This window comes from Salvelinus fontinalis, chromosome 31 (assembly GCF_029448725.1).
Source record: "Salvelinus fontinalis isolate EN_2023a chromosome 31, ASM2944872v1, whole genome shotgun sequence".
NCBI lineage: Eukaryota > Metazoa > Chordata > Actinopteri > Salmoniformes > Salmonidae > Salvelinus > Salvelinus fontinalis.
The window spans coordinates 47,648,899-47,665,527 of NC_074695.1; the positions used below are offsets into that span (position 1 = coordinate 47,648,899).

The 16,629-nt window shown below is 43.4% G+C and overlaps 1 protein-coding gene and 1 pseudogene across 1 annotated transcript in view; both read right to left on the minus strand.

Moving 5' to 3' along the window:
- Positions 1-4,524, minus strand: part of LOC129830426 (plexin-D1-like) — a 96,761-nt gene extending 92,237 nt beyond the window's left edge. The window contains exon 1 of the mRNA XM_055893004.1: positions 2,922-4,524. Within this exon, the coding sequence (XP_055748979.1) occupies positions 2,922-4,151 (1,230 nt within the window). The 5' untranslated portion in view covers positions 4,152-4,524. The remainder of the gene's footprint in view (positions 1-2,921) is intronic.
- A 4,751-nt stretch (positions 4,525-9,275) lies between these two features.
- The window catches only part of LOC129830427 (transmembrane and coiled-coil domains protein 1-like), a 78,979-nt pseudogene continuing 71,625 nt past the window's right edge, over positions 9,276-16,629 (minus strand).

The window sequence follows — 16,629 nt, forward strand, 5'->3', positions numbered from 1 at the left end:
AAAACCATCCCTTTCCCAGACATCCCCCAAACAAACATACACTGACTCTGGTAAATAGTCACTTAGATGGGTTAGTTAGTCAGGTGGCTAGCTGACAGCAGAGACTTCTATTGCAGTAGCGTTGAAGGGCTCTGGCTAGTAGGCCTATTACTTAGCCAGCTAGAAGGATGAAGTAAGAAGCTAACGTTAAGTGGAGATGCCTCAACAGGAGCAGAAAGAGGCTACTAAGTTCTCATAATAACATTGCTTTACAGACTAGGCAACTGAGAAAGACAGTGATGTGGCGCTCAGTGTCGAGGCTGAGGCGGGCTTCAATGCATGCTGGAGGAAGAGACAGAAAGAGAGAGGAAGCAAGCAGGTTAGTACAGTGGGTTCATATTAGTTTTGTAGTCCAAATAGTTTGGACGCTACGAACCGAAGTTGGCACATCTGCGGTACCGACTTCAGACGGGCAAAACGGAGACCACCATCGTGCTCCTGAGAGTCTCATCTTTCCATAGCGTGGTCATATTAGTTAGTAGGCCATTTGGACACTACAAAGGTTATGTGGGAAGACTGATTTTCGGGATGTCGCCTGGTCTGACAAACAGCGCTGTAGCTCTGCCACTTTGCAACACAGATGTGGTGGATTGAGACACAGCCCATGCCAACAAAATAAAAAATCTGTAGCTTTACCTGACGGATTTTAATGGGGATTTTTGTATTATGTTAATTAGATTTACAAACAGGTGAGTCATTTATTAAGCAATAATACATGAGAGGCCATGTGTTATGACATTTCTATCATGGCTGTGATGTGGTCATAGCCACAGGGCGAAGACTGTTAAGGATTTTGAAACCAAATGAAGTCGGTTAAGATGGTGTCTCATAGAGACAGAACATGCTCAGTTTGAGCTACTCCAGGAAGTGACGTTGCAGGTTTTGGTTAAGTGGTGCCCCCTCTTACTGAGTAACTGAAGTTAAAGGCTGACCACTGCAGGCTGACAACTTCTTCTGTGTGCGATTTTAAAAGAATCAGTTCAAGGACATAGATCTGGTGTATTAAAAGTAATTATTTGCAGCGTGATTGTCTTCTAAAAAATCTTTGCACAAAGATTGCCATTTTTCCATTAATTATAATGGGGGAATCCTGTTTTCTGCTAACAATGCCTGTAGCACCGAGGTTGGCCTTGAACTCCTATGGCTTCAATGAGAGGGGGGAGTCGTTCTCCACTGGTTTTAACACTGTTGGGTGGAAAGCCTTATTTGCATATTTCCCAGGGTGCCTTTCGAGGGAATTTTAGAGGTACCAGTACCACCGATGACTGTGTTTGTTAGTGACAGAGACATGATTGTTGCATTCGATTGCTGTTAATCATGCAATCTTCACCAAGTGAATATTTGATCAGAAAGTCAAGATTATTTATGACAGTACATTTTTGGACAATACCATACTCTGACAGCCGAGTTTTATACTAACACAGTGGTCTGAAACTCCTGGTTTGCAGGCCATATAGGCATGTCATGTTATTCTGGCTTGCAAAGTGTTATTTCAATTGGAATCCAGCCAGTTAGGATAGCTAACAATTGGAACTTTGAATCACACACATCTGCAGTTAGAATGACTACCAAGGTGGGAAGTTTGATAAATTAGACTACCTAAACCATCTAAACTGGAACAACCATCTCAACAATGGGTGAAATAAGTCCAACCACTTACATATGGCATTAGTTTAGAATAATGTATGTTATTTAACTTTGTGTGGTTGGCTATAAAACAAATTAAACAATCAGTGTGCATGCAGACACATATATATTAAAACAGACTACTCTAAAAAGCAACCTGCAACAAAGCATACTGGGAAATGTGATAATAAACCCCCTCTCTTGTATTTTTAACTCAGAGAGTTCATGGAAATGAACTCAACACGGCCAAGATACAGCAAAACCACAAGGTGGTGATTCAACTGTGATTCAGTGATTGAACTGTGATTCAAATTACGCTTAATTTATTCACTGCAGGTGGTGGAAAATTTCAAACCCACTAGAATCAACACTCAGATATACCTCAACACCGAGATTTGCTGTGTGGCATCTTTACGACCTGACTGTCAACACAATAGTAGGATGGAATTTCACAGCAGTCCCCAGAAGCTGCATAAAGACTTTTTATAAGACACACTATTTGAGTACCATGGGTCCTTTAAATAATGAGAGGGGATTTATAGTGTGAAAGTAATAACCTTTATAGATATGATCTATAAGGTAATAAGAGGACACTTTTCTTCCTAAATTTTGTACAAATATTTTTATAGGCCTAATCTAAGAGCATGTGTTATGTTATTTGACACATTGAATACAGATTAACCTCAATGATGATTATGGCATATGATACTACCGTTTCCTAGAGAACAAATCAGCTTGCCCAGTGGAAAAAAATATTATGTTACCCTACATTTAATTTAAAAAAGGTGTTGAATATCGATGGTAAACGAATGTTTACTTTTAAAAAAAACATGTCCATTCTACGTCTCCAGTAGAGACCGAAAGCTTGAATGCGATGGCGCGGAAGAGTTTAACAGAAGTAGCCTACCCCGCACGGTTCCCATAACCAGATCCTGCACACAATCACCGACCCTGAGCGCGCTCGTGACAAGGAACTTTTCCCATAGAAATGATAGGGGGTGATTTATTATTAAAACGGTCTGTTGCCAAAAGCAACATATTTTGCCAATTTATTTATACAGGCCTATAGTAGCAAGTCCAATAAGTCCCACGTCTTTCTGATTTTTTTTTGTAGCGCGTTCCATGCAAGTGTGGCTCCTAACTTTATCAAAATAAAATGAAATAAAATGAGTTCTCACCAAGTCTCACAAATATAAATAGGCCTACAAATCTCACTGAAGTTTAAAACAAAATGATAGTTTTCATGCTTCACTTACCACCAGATTCCCTTTGTGTACGCACGCTGCGCCCGAGCCCTGGATGACGCTGTCCAGCACCTGCACCTCGCTGCTGGGGGAGTTGGAGCAGTTCCTCCGGCCCTGGCGGATCTCCTCCTCGATATCTGAGAACCGAAACGCACACAGGGCAGACTTTCTGTCTGATTTGGTGAACACTCCGAACAGGTACGACTCCAGCCCCTCTCCGGTCCCCGAGTGGATCTCCGCGTCGTGAACGGAGACGAGACGGTTGTAGATGTTCCCGTTATATCCACACTGGAGCGGCATCTGGATGAAGGACTCAGTGAGTTTACGGCTCTCCGATGTGGATGTTCTGGGGATCTCGGTGTCCAGGCATATCCTGGCCAGGATGCTGTTCGGCTGGCTCTCCTTGTGGCCCATATTCGCGTCATTGTTGATAGCAATATAAGCGTAGGTGTTCTGAATGAAGGCATGGACAAAGTTTAGTTTATTCTTCTGCTTCACCTCCTGTTTGATCTTGAAGACGTTATCCTCGGACGGGTTGATGTCATACGTGAACAGCCTAGATAAATCATTGATGTTCAGGGACCGAATGGCGATTTCGGGTGTGTTCTCGAAACGCAGGTCCTCCTTGCTGTGGTTCTTGGGGAAAAACGTGGTCCCGACGCCGGTGTAAGTGGCCCCGACGAGGAGTCGGGTGTTCCCCCCATGGCTCCTGAAGATGAGCCCCACGGTGGAAGCGTTGGGGTGGTTCGCGGCGATATTCAGCATGCTGGGGAACACGGTCTTCTCGCCCTGAGGGGGAAACTCCACCGCTATCTGGGATATATTTTCCATCTTCCTGAGCTCACAGAAGCCCTGGTACACCGAGCCGCATACCACCAGCACCCCCTGCACGCGGTCCAGCTCGAGCAGCTTGTTGAAGTTGTCAGTGAGGGATTTGGGGTGCTCGCAGGGCGCTTGGGGAAGCTGCGGCGCATGGCACAACAGGTTGTCCTCCACCGGCCCCGTTCTCTTCTCCACCTCCACGCTCAGGGTCCTGTTAAGCTGGTAGACCATGTTCACCGTAGCCAGGTAGACTTTTCTACTCACCTCATCCACCACAAAGTTATTGGTCTGGTTTGAAGAGGCGAACGCCTGTTGGATCTGTAGCGCGCTGGCGAACCATGGGCTGTGTTGTGCATTCCAGGACGATTCCAGCACCAGAAGTCCAAAAATCAGAACAACTATCTTCTCCGAAGGAGGCATTTTTCCTTCTGGCCGGTTTCCGGGGCTTCTGTGCCGAGGGGTGCATTGAGTAAGGGAAAAAATATCGTGTTTGCTCCTACTGCGACGATCCAAGAGGAAAGGCTGTTTCCTGCTCAACGCCTTAACACAGAGTGACGTGATAAGAGAGTCGTGCTTCCTTTACTCAGCGCAGCGCACAGCAGAGCACGGCAGAGGAGTGCTGAGAGCGCAGAGCTGTCTGCTGCTGCTGCCCCTCTCTCTGCCCACTCCACTCCACCCCACAGCCCCGCGCCCAACAGCTGCACTTCTCAATCCTCCCATTCATTCTTCTCAATATTATACGCCTTGTAATTTCATCATGTGAGATTTGTTTCAATCAAAGTTTATCGGAGTGGTTAGGGTTGGCTAATTGTAGGCTATTTGCGTAATGGACATCCACACACCAAGGCAGAACAATAATTGTGTAATTACTGTTCATTAGTTATCTATCTATAAAACTATAACAAAAGAATCCCAAAATGATCATAATAGAATAATAATGAGAGGGATTTGAGGGGGAATAGTAATGTGAGAAGGAAATATAGCCTGGTCCTATTTTCTAAAATAAAAACCTACAACAGACATTTAGATAGCCCAGTTGATGTAGCCTGGCATCCTAAATCAGTGCTCTGCTCCTCTTAGGGTTGATGCCGGGAGCTGCTCTCACATCCTGCGGCCAGTGGCCCCTTCCCACTGGGCATAAACTGGTTGAATCAACTTTGTTTCCACGTCGTTTCAACGCCAAAAATAAACGTGATGACGTTAAAATCAGCGTGAAAAACTGTTTGGATTTTTAAAAAATCATCAACGTAAAATTTCAACGTAAAATGTCCACGTAATTTTTGACCTAATTCCATTGACATGGTGAAATGTGTTGTTGATTTCACGTTGAATTCACGTTAGTGGACAACCCGACCAAGTGTAAATGAAAACTAGACGTTAAAGTGACGTGTGCACCCAGTGGTTCTCAGATTAGTTGTGCAGATTTGCAAAGGGCTCCGTCTGCGCTCTGTGCACATATGGTGGGGTAAGCACCGTGAAAGTGGTACCAGATGGGGCACCGCGGCGCACCTTTCCATTTTTTGACATTCACATCTATTTAGCTTTTGGATCCCAGCCTCATAAATATTCAAACGCAACACATGTGCACCTCTCAAAAATGTACGACGCTTAAAGTTTCATTTTTTTTAAAAACAGAAATGAAGTGCTTCTTGTTCACAGCTCTGCAATGAGAGAACATGCGACATCTCAGTGGGATATCAATACAAAAAGTGACAGCGCAGACTGGCAGTGCATATTTTTCGATTACCCACGTTCTCTCAAGGGCCCACATAATGTAAATACAATTACCCAAAGACAGACCAGAAAGGTGGAAGGGAGAATAACCTCTGGAGTGAGTGAGAAATACGCCAATTTGTGTATCATGCCAGTTCGTGCACTAAAGCCCTGCTGGATCTCTCGCAGCCCGGTTGTCACAGGGGACCTGTTCTGTCCCACTTAGTTCCGTGCACGCCTCCGATCACCACTTGGTGCTGTTATTTGCGCTGATAAGCACCGCCGGGGCCTATGCGTGTTTACGTTTGCCCACAAACGCGCTCATCTAATTGGACAGTGTGGATGGGGCAGGAAAGAGGTATGATAAGGAACCAGCTCACTGATCGCTCGGAGGAAGAATACCACACACACATATCGCCTACACACATCCTCCAACACACCCACTAAAACCCCTGATCTCTACTAAGAGTGAGAGGGAAGGGAAGGGACTGGGGAGAGAGACTGGGGAGAGACGCGGTATCACGGGTCACGGCTGTCAAGGATCAGATGTTACTGAAGAGGTGTGACGGAGTGCTGCACTCTGGTTACCCTCGATTTTTCGTGACATCTCATGGAAGTGTGTGTGTGTCTGTCTGTCTGTTAGGGGGTAGACCTATCTAATCAAATCAAATTAAAATCTAATCAAAGTTTATTCGTCACTTACACAGTTTACTGCAGGTATAAAGGTCAGTGGTGGAAAAGTGAAAGTCACACAATAAAATACTACTGAGTAAAAGTCTTAAAGTATCTGGTTTTAAATTAACTTAAGTAGCCTGCCGTGGTGGAAAAAGTACTTAATTGTCATACTTGAGTAGAAGTAAAAAGTAGGCTAAAAGCAAATGCTATACATCAAATTCCTTATATTAAGCAAACCAGATGGCATGATTTTCATGTTTTAATTTATTTACAGAAAGTCATGTGCCACACTCCAACACTCAGACATCAATTACAAAGACAGCATTTGTCTTTAGTGAGTCCTCCAGATCAGAGGAAGTAGGGCTAACTGTCATGCCCTGACCTTAGAGATCCTTTTTATGTCTCTATTTTGGTTTGGTCAGGGTGTGAGTTGGGGTGGGTATTCTATGAGCTATGATTTGTATTTCTGTGTTTTGGCGTGGGTAGGGTCCTCAGTCAAGGACAGCTGTCTATCGTTGTCTCTGATTGAGAACCATACTTAGGTATCCCTCTTTTCCACCTGTCTTTGTGGGAAGTTGACTTTGTTTAGGGCACATAGCCTTTAGCTTCACAGTTTGTTTTTGTAGTGTTTATTGTTTTGTTTGGCGACATCTACTATTAAAAGAAAATGTACGCTCACCACGCTGCACCTTGGTCCTCTTCTTTAAACAGCCGTGACACTAACAACTCGTTATAGTGATATGTGCGTGAATTGGACCATATTTCTGTCCTGCCTGAGCTGTCCTGCCTGAAAATCTATGTGAGTAAAAAGTACATCTTTTCTTAAAGAATCTAGTGGAGTAAAAGTGGTTAAAAATATAAATTGTAAATTACAGATACTGAAAAAAAACAACTTAGAAGTATTTTTACTTAAGTAGGCTACACCACTGTAAAAGGTGCAGTGAAAAAATGACTTGCAAGCTCCCTCAACAATGCAGTTGGAGTTGAAGAAAGTCTTATCCTAAGTCATAAAACTGATATGTACACAATATTATACAGTATACACTTTGAATGTGCAGTCAAGTATGGCTGTATTTACAATATAAAGTGGGTTGTGTCTTGGTCACGCAGTTTAAATAGTAGGTCCTAAATGGAACAGCAGCATAGACTGAACGTATGTGTGTACAGTGCCTTCAAAAAGTATTCATTCCCTTTGATATATTCCACATTTGATGTGAATGAATTCTAAATGGATTAAATTGATGTATTTTCTCACATATCTACACATAATACCCATAATGACAAAGTGAAAACTTGTTGTTAGAAATTTTAGCAAATTTATTGAAAAATAAATACGGAAATATCTAATTTACATAAGTATTCACACTCCTGAGTCAAAACATCGTAGAAGTACCTTTGGCAGTGATTACAGGTGTTAGTCTTTCTGGGTAAGTCACTAAGAGCTTTCCACACCTGGATTGTGCAACATTTGCCCCTTATTCTTTTCAAAATTCTTCAAGCGCTGTTAAATTGGTTGTTGATCATTGTTAGACAATCATTTTCAGGTCTTGCCATAGATTTTTAAGTAGATTTAAGTCAAAACTGTAACTCTGCCATTCTTTAAACATTAGTCTTGGTAAGCAAATTCAGTGTAGGTTTGGCCTTGTGTTTTAGGTTATTGTCCTACTGAAAGGTGAAATAATTTCCCAATGTCTGGTGGAAAGCAGACAACCAGGGTTTCCTCTAGGATTTTGTGACTTAGTTCAATTCTGTTTCTTTCTTATCCTGAAAAACTCCCCAGTCCTTAACGATTAAAAGCATATCCATTACACGATGCAGCCAACACTATGCTTGAAAATATGGAGAGTGGTTGTCACACCCTGACCATAGAGAGCCTGTCACGGCTGTTGAATGAAGTGGACCAAGGTGCAGCGTGGTGAGTGTACATTTTCTTTTTATTAGAAATGACGCCTACAAAACAATACAAAACGTGAAGCTTAAGGCTATGTGCCACAAACAAAGTCAACTTCCCACCAAGACAGGTGGGAAAAAGGGCTACCTAAGTATGGTTCTCAATCAGAGACGATAGACTGCTGTCCCTGATTGAGAACCCTACCCGGCCAAAACATAGAAATACAAAAAATGGAACGAAAGAACATAGAATACCCACCCCAAATCACACCCTGACCCAACCAAATAGAGACATAAAAAGGATCTCTAAGGTCAGGGCGTGACAAAGCCCTTGGTTCTCTATGGTGTTGTAGGTCAGGGCGTGACTAGGGGGTGTTCTAGTATGTCTATTTCTATGTTGGTGCTAATATGGTTCCCAATTAGAGGCAGCTGTTTATCGTTCCCTCTGGTTGGGGATCATATTTAGGTAGCCATTTCCCCACCTGTGTTTTGTGGGATATTGTTTGTGTTAGTGTGTTTGGGCACTACTACGTCACGTTCTTTTTAAGTTTTGTTTACAGTTTCACTTTGTATTAAAAAGATGTGGAACTCAATGCATGCTGGGCCTTGGTCTGCTCATTTTGAAGAACGTGACAGTGGTACTCAGCAATTGTTGTATTGGATTTTTCCCCAAACATAACACTTTGTATTCAGGACAAAAAGTGAATTGCTTTGCCACATTTTTAGCAGAATTACTTTAGTGCTTTGTTGCAAACAGGATGCATGTTTTGGAATATTTGTATTCTGTACAGGATTCTTTATTTTCACTCTGTCGATTTGGTTAGTATTGTGGAGTAACTACAATGTTGTTGATCCATCCACAGTTTTTTCCTATCACAGCCATTAAACTCGAACTGTTTTAAAGTCACCATTAGCCTCCGTCTCCAGCAACTGAGTTAGGAAGGACGCCTGTATCTTTGTAGTATCTGGGTGTATTGATACACCATCCAAAGTTTAATCAATAGCTTCACCATTCTCAAAGGGATATTCAATGTCTGCTTTAAAAAAAAATGACTCATCAACCAATTAGGTTCCCTTTTTTGCAAGGCATTGGAAAATCTCTGTGGTCTTTGTGGTTGAATCTGTTTTTCAAATTCACTGCTCAACTAATGGACCTTACAGATAATTGTATAGGTGGAGTACAGAGAATACAATTTATGTGACTTGTTAAGCACAATTTGACTTTAGGCTTGCCATAACAAAGAGGTTGAATACTTATTGACTCAAGACATTTCAACTTGTCATTTTTAATTCCTATTGTAAAAAATTGGAAAAACATTATTCCACTTTCACATTATGAGGTATTATGTATATGACAGTGGGAAAACAAATCTATATTTACTCAATTTTTAAATCAGGCTGTAACAAAATAAAATTAGGAATAAGTCAAAGGGTGAATGTACTTTCTGAAGACTGCGGATGTACTGTCTGGTCCATAATTATTGGTACCCTTGATAAAGATGAGCAAAAAACACTGTATAAAATAATAAATACATATACCACCCAGGGTTACACGCCCCCCTCCTGTAAATCTCACAGAAACCTCTGTCACCCCCCCCCCAAAAAAAATGTGCAACACTTTCCCTAGACGCCATCTGTCTCATCTGAACTTTTGAAGTCACTCCAACAATTCTATTTTGAGTTACATTGATCTAATATTTTGTCATTTAAATATTGATTTATATTTACCACATATGTAAATATATACAGTTGAAGTCGGAAGTTTACTATACACTTAGGTTGGAGTCATTAAACTCATTTTTCAACCACTCCACAAATTTCTTGATAACAAACTATAGTTTTGGCAAGTCGGTTAGGATATCTACTTTGTGCATGACACAAGTAATTTTCCCAACAATTGTTTACAGACAGATATTTCACTTATAATTCACTGTATCACAATTCCAGTGAGTCAGAAGTTTACATACACTAAGTTGACTGTGCCTTTAAACAGCTTGGAAAATTCCAGCATTGAAAGTCCCCAAGAACACAGTGGCCTCCATTATTCTTAAATGGAAGAAGTCTGGAACCACCAAGACTCTTCCTAAAGCTGGCCACCCGGCCAAACTGAGCAATCGGGGGAGAAGGGCCTTGCTAAGGGAGATGACCAAAAACCTGATGGTCACTCTGACAGAGCTCTAGAGTTCCTCTGTGGAGACGGCAGAACCTTCCAGAAGGACAACCATCTCTGCAGCACTCCACCAATCAGGCCTTTATGGTAGTGGCCAGACGGAAGCCACTCCTCCAAATTGCACCTAAAGACTCTCAGATCATGAGAAACAAGATTCTCTAATCTGGTGAAACCAAGATTGAACTCTTTGTCTTGAATGCCAAGCGTCACATCTGGAGTAAACATGGCTCATCTTTATCAAGGGTCCCAATACTTATGGACCTGACTGTGTGTATGTACAATATGTACACTGTATATACAGCAGTATGTGGACACCCCTTCAAATGAGTGGATTCAGCTATTTCAGCCACTCCCGTTGATGACAGGTGTATAAAATAGAGCACACAGCCATGTAATCTCCATAGGCCATTCTCCTGCCAATAATTGTCCATCTGAAGAGCTCATTGTGAAGTGAAAACGCCTAGGAGCAACAACGGCTCAGCCGCGAATTGGTAGGCCACACAAGCTCACAGAATGGGACCGCCGAGTGCTGAAGCACTTAGCACGTAAAAATTGTCTGTCCTCTGTTGCAACATCCACTACCGAGTTCCAAACTTCCTTCGGAAGCAACTTCACCATGAAGCATAAAATGGGTTTCCATGGCCGAGGAGCCTAAGATCACCATGCACAATGCCAAGCGTCTGACAACTTTATCTGCCCCAATGCATAGTGCCAGCTGTAAAGTTTGGTGGAGGAGGAATAATATTTTTTGGCTGTTTTTCATGGTTCGTGCTAGGCCCCTTAGTTCCAGTGAAGGGAAATCATAACGCTACAGCATACAATGCCATTCTAGACTATTCTGTGCTTCCAACTTTGTGGCAACATTTTGGGGAAAGCTCTTTCCTGTTGCAGCATGACAATGCCCCCGTGCACAAAGCGAGGTCCATACAGAAATGGTTTGTCGAGATTGGTGTGGAAGAACTTGACTGGCGTGCACAGAGCCCTGACCTCAACCCCATCGAACACCTTTGGGATGAATTGGAATGCCGACTGCGAGCCAGGCCTAATCGCCCGACATCAGTGCCCGACCTGACTAATGCTCTTGTGGCTGAATGGATGCAAGTCCCCGCAGCAATGTTCCAACACCTAGAGGAGAAAAGAGTGGAGGCTGTTATAGCAGCAAAGGGGGACCAACTCTATATTAATGCCCATGGTTTTAGAATGAGATGTTCGACGAACATGTGTCCACATACTTTTGGTCATGTAGTGTATGTGTGTGTGTGTTTCTGTGTGAGTGAATGTGTATGTGCTTGTGTAAGGGTTGGATGTGTGGAGAGTCTCTAAGGTGCAGGTCTGAGCAGGTAGACAGGAGCCTGTTAGTCCGAGACCCGATACCTTTTGACAGATGGTAACGGAGTGAACAGTCCGTGGCTCGGGTGATTGGAGTTCTTGACAATCTTCCAGGCCTTCCTCAGACACTACCCGGTGTAAATGTCCTGGAGTGCAGGGAGCTCGACCCCAGTAATGTATTGTGCCGTCCGCACCATAGTGGTGGTGCAGCCCGACAAGATGCTCTCAATAGTACAGCTATAGACATTCTTGAATCTGAGGGGCCATGCCAAATGTCTTAATTCGCCTGAGGTTGAAGATGCGCTGTTGAGCCTTCTGCACCATGCTGTCGATATGAAGGGTCCACGTCAGGCCCTAGCTGTTCATGGGGGCGTGCTCCCTCTCCCCTCTGCTTTCCTGTAGTTCATGATAAGCTTATTGGTTTTGCTGACGTTAAGGGAGAGGTTGCTGTCCTGGGACCACTTTGCCAGGGCTCTAGCCTCCTCCCTGTAGGCTGTCTCGTCATCGTCGGTGATCAGGCCTACCACCGTCGTGTCGTCGGCAAATTTAATGATGGTGCTGGAGTCGTGCGTAGAGACAGTCGTAGGTTAATAGGGAATACAGGAGGAGGCTGAACACACACCTGAGGGGCCCCTGTGTTGGGGGTCAGCGTGGCAGAGGTGTTGTTGCCTACCCTCACCACCTGGGTGGCGGCCCGTCAGGAAGTCCAGGATCCGGTTGCAGAGCGAGGTGTTTAGTCGCAGGGCCACGAGCTTAATGAAGAGCTCAGAGGGGACTATGTTTTTTTGAAGCCGAGCTGTAGTCATTGAGCAGCATTCTCACATAGCTATTCCTCTTGTCCAGGTGGAATAGTCATTGAACAGCATTCTCACATAGGTATTCCTCTTGTCCAGGTTGGATAGGGCAGTGTGCAGTGCAATGGGGATTGCGTCGTCCATAGATCTGTTTGGGCAATATGCAAATTGTAGTGGGTCCAGGGTGGTAAGGGACTGGGACTGCGCTCTGCCCACCAACCTGTTTCCTGCCAGATAAGAAACAACCCCTGCACAGGGACAGCGTCAGCACTCCACTGCCTCTCCGCCCCATATGGACTGACATTGAGACGTGAACAGCTCGGGAATATGAATGGGAAAATATATATATACTGCATAAAGGACACGGACGCACACACACATTGAAAAGCTAAATATGTATCTCACATTTCTAAACCCACTGTAAAGAAGGTGTTTCAAGGCTCAATTTGAGCGCACAGATCATCTGCGGGTCACGTCAGGCAACTAAGGAGTTATAAAACAGGATAGGATCGCCATCTAGTGGCTTAGTACATGAACTTCAACAGGACTGATTCATTCTATAATCAATCTACAATAAACATTTATCAAGTGCTTAAGCCTACTTTGTTCCTTAGTTAATAGTGTAAAATGTATCTCATCTAGACAAAGTTTAGTCCAGGCAGTTTAAGAATCTCTCTTAATTCATTCATCTGTTTAACGACATGACTTTAAATAATTGCCCATCCTCAACGAGAAAGCCGGAGACGAGAGAGCATGAGACAGACACACACAAGACTAGGAGTGTGCGTCCAGGTACACATGCAATAACACACACACACACACACACACACACACACACACACACACACACACACACACACACACACACACACACACACACACACACACACACACACACACACACACACACACAGTCAGAGTGCCAGGAGTTAGTCAGGAATGCGGTTTTATTGTCCCACACTTAGAAAAGGACATCAGAAGGCACTGGATTGGTTTAGCACACAACCCTACCATACACCAGAGAGGACACGGCAAGGTCCCACCAAAGTCAACTCAGGAGCCATTCACCTGTGGCACGTTCAAGATCAAAACAATGAACAGTGTCTTTAAACTGATTGGTGTGCAACATTATCCATTGAGTTTCATGAATTCTTATTTCGAGATGAGACAAATTCAGTGCAGTTTCTGGTTTAAATCTGCTTCAATGATCCTGAACATAGGCCTAAGCCACCAGAGAGGGCTATGTATAGGAAGAAATGTACAAAGTGTTTCTCCACTTAGCGTCCCAGAAAGCTATTGCCAATATCAGTTATTATCTTCAAACAAGCTCCTAATGGAGCTGCAGAATGGACTTCAGATGGACTCATTCATGTCAGCTTGGTCGACTGAAGGTCCTTGAACAGATGAACTGGAGGATAAAATGGATTGAGAGCCCGCCTATTCAACAGTGATCAAGGACCCAGATTAGGAAACACATATCAGATCATTAACAGTGAGTGTCTCAGAAGTGGCCTTGTTAAGGCATATTCTGTTAGTCTGGTCCCATATCAGTTTGTGCTTTGTTTGGTCAACTCTTCTGCAATGTCATGACCATGAATCAGAGGAGTTGGCTAATAAAGCACAAACAGATCTGGGAACCAGGCTAATATTATTTACACCTCAAATCCAAGGTGAGACATACAAGTCGGCCGTATGTACAATTGTCTGATCGTCGAAGAGAACTGTATGTTTTGTATCACAAATGGCACACTATTCTCTATTATACACAGTAAAAGTAGTGCACTATAAAGGGAATAGGGTGTAATTGACATTTTGCCTCTCATCCCCACAAGGCTATATAACCTGCTCTGGGCCTTTTCTCTTTACATACCAAGGAAAGAAAGAGCATAAAAACCTCCCTATTTATAAACCAGGTGCAACAGGAGAGTTTTGGCACATAGTACAGAATGTTGGAGGAAACATGGGGATGAAAAGAGAGTGAAAGGGAAAGAGAGAACAGTAAGTGATGGAGTGAGTCACATCCGTAATACAGGCAGCGCATTGGACAACAGTAGCACGGCAGTGGATACAGTTGTCCTTTTCAACACGGACTTCAGCTGACACAATGGGTGGGCACCAGTGAAAGCAGTATCATGGCAACTCCACATTTCCTGCAAAGTGGCCTTATTTGTACCTTTGGTCTCTGCTGGCTCTGTGGCGAATGGCCCTAACTGTTAAACCCTCCCTCTTGTCTAAGCTGGTGCCACACTCTAGAAGTCATTATCATTCATGATATCACCTCATCTTAATTGAAAAGGACGTAAATGATCGCTGGTAGAAACCGTACGGAAGCACGAGGAGTCTCTAGGCGTGACCCTCAAAGTATTGTCCGGGAAACAAAGAGTCCTCTGTAGAAAGGTTCCTTCTGATCTCAGAATCAATCCATCGCGTGGGGAAAAAGTGCGAGGGCATTCATTCATCTTTTTATATTCTACCCATAACAGCCAGGTAAGAGCACTTTCTTCCTGAAAGGCAGACAATCAGAATAGCATTTCTCTGCAGAGGGTCTGAGCCTGAGGTGAACCTCCAATTGGTTTCCTGAACGCTCCTCTTTGTGCAGAGTGGGAGGAGCTTAACGCCACATGGCACTGAATTTTTTTTTTTTTAAGATTTTTTTTTTAATATATATTAGAAATAATAATAACGACAATAATGTACTTGATTAACTCCTAGGAAATAAAACAGTATCAGGATGCATCCTGTGAAAGAAAAAAAACAACACAATTTCTGATCTCCAAAAATGTAAACAAAGTCTCATTCTTCCTAAATGAATGTCAGAACTGAGTGGTATTCTCATCTTAACCTCCTTCTCTGACTTTCTCCTCAGTCCCACCTCATTGAGCTAGGCTCATTCCTCGGAGTCCGTCAACACAACCACCACATCCCATTGGCAGTTAGGCCGTTCCTGCTTCTTGTGTGTGTGTGTGTGTGGACAGAGTTCCACCCCCATGCGTAGTCATAGAGACCCACGTCTCCACGCGGTCATCTGGGTGGCTGCAGGGCGCGGTGTGAGCAGCCCGACAGCGCGGCCCAGTTCCTCCAGATGAAGGCGAAGAGCAGGATGAGGAGGAGGGTGGAGAAGGACCGGGAGCGGGTCTTCATCAGGGGGACCACACAGTTGGCCACGGTGGAGACGAACACCAGGAGCACGGCCATGAGGGCCAGGAGGACGTTGATGAGTTTCCCCAGCAGTGTCCGGGCTGTGGCATTCTCTAAGCCCTCGAGCTGGACCACCTGCTGCTGTTGCTGCTGCAACTCCATCTTAGAGATACGTGTCTGACACGCCTCCAGGGCTTCCTACAGGACAGGTCAAGAGAAGTGTGTTTACACATAGTATTACTCAGTACTACTACACAGACAAATAACAAAGATCATTACATGTAAAACTCTAGCGTTTAATTTCAAACATCAAAGAGAGGGATAGGTTAAAGACAAGGCAAGGGCATGCACCCACAACTTAATGCCGGACAAAAGGAGATGTGGTTTACAGACACGGAAATGCTCTGTTTACAGACAAACAACCTACTGAGGTTATGGTACACAGACATGGTATTCAGTTAATTTTACAGTCCTGTTTTAGCTGGTAATGCTAGTGTATGTAAACTTCTGGTAATGCTGGTTATTTAATAAGAAATTACTTTGAAACAATGGTTACTTTTCTGGGACTAACCTGTGAAAGAACTCAACACAAAAGCTAACTCTCTGGTACATTATGATGCTGGTTCTTTATGGATTCCAATGAAACGAAACATACAGTTGAAGTCGGAAGTTTAGATACACTTAGATTGGAGTCATTAAAACTCGTTTTTCAACCACTACACAAATGTCTTGTTAAAAAAACGATAGTTTTGGCCAGTCGGTTAGGACATCTACTTTGTGCATGACACAAGTCATTTTTCCAACAACTGTTTACAGACAGATTATTTAATTTATAATTCACTGTATCACAATTCCAGTGGGTCAGAAGTTTACATACACTAAGTTGACTGTGCCTTTAAACAGCTTGGAAAATTCCAGAAAATGATGTCATGGCTTTAGAATCTTCTGATAGGCTAATTGACATCATTTGAGCCAATTGGAGGTGTTCCTGTGGATTTATTTCAAGGCCTACCTTCAAACTTAGTGCCTCTTTGCTTGACATCATGGGAAAATCAAAAGAAATCAGCCAAAACCTCAGAAAACAAATTGTAGACCTCCACAATTCTGGTTCATCCTTGGGAGCAATTTCCAAACGCCTTAAGGTATCAAGTTCATCTGTACAAACAATAGTACGCAAGTATAAACACCA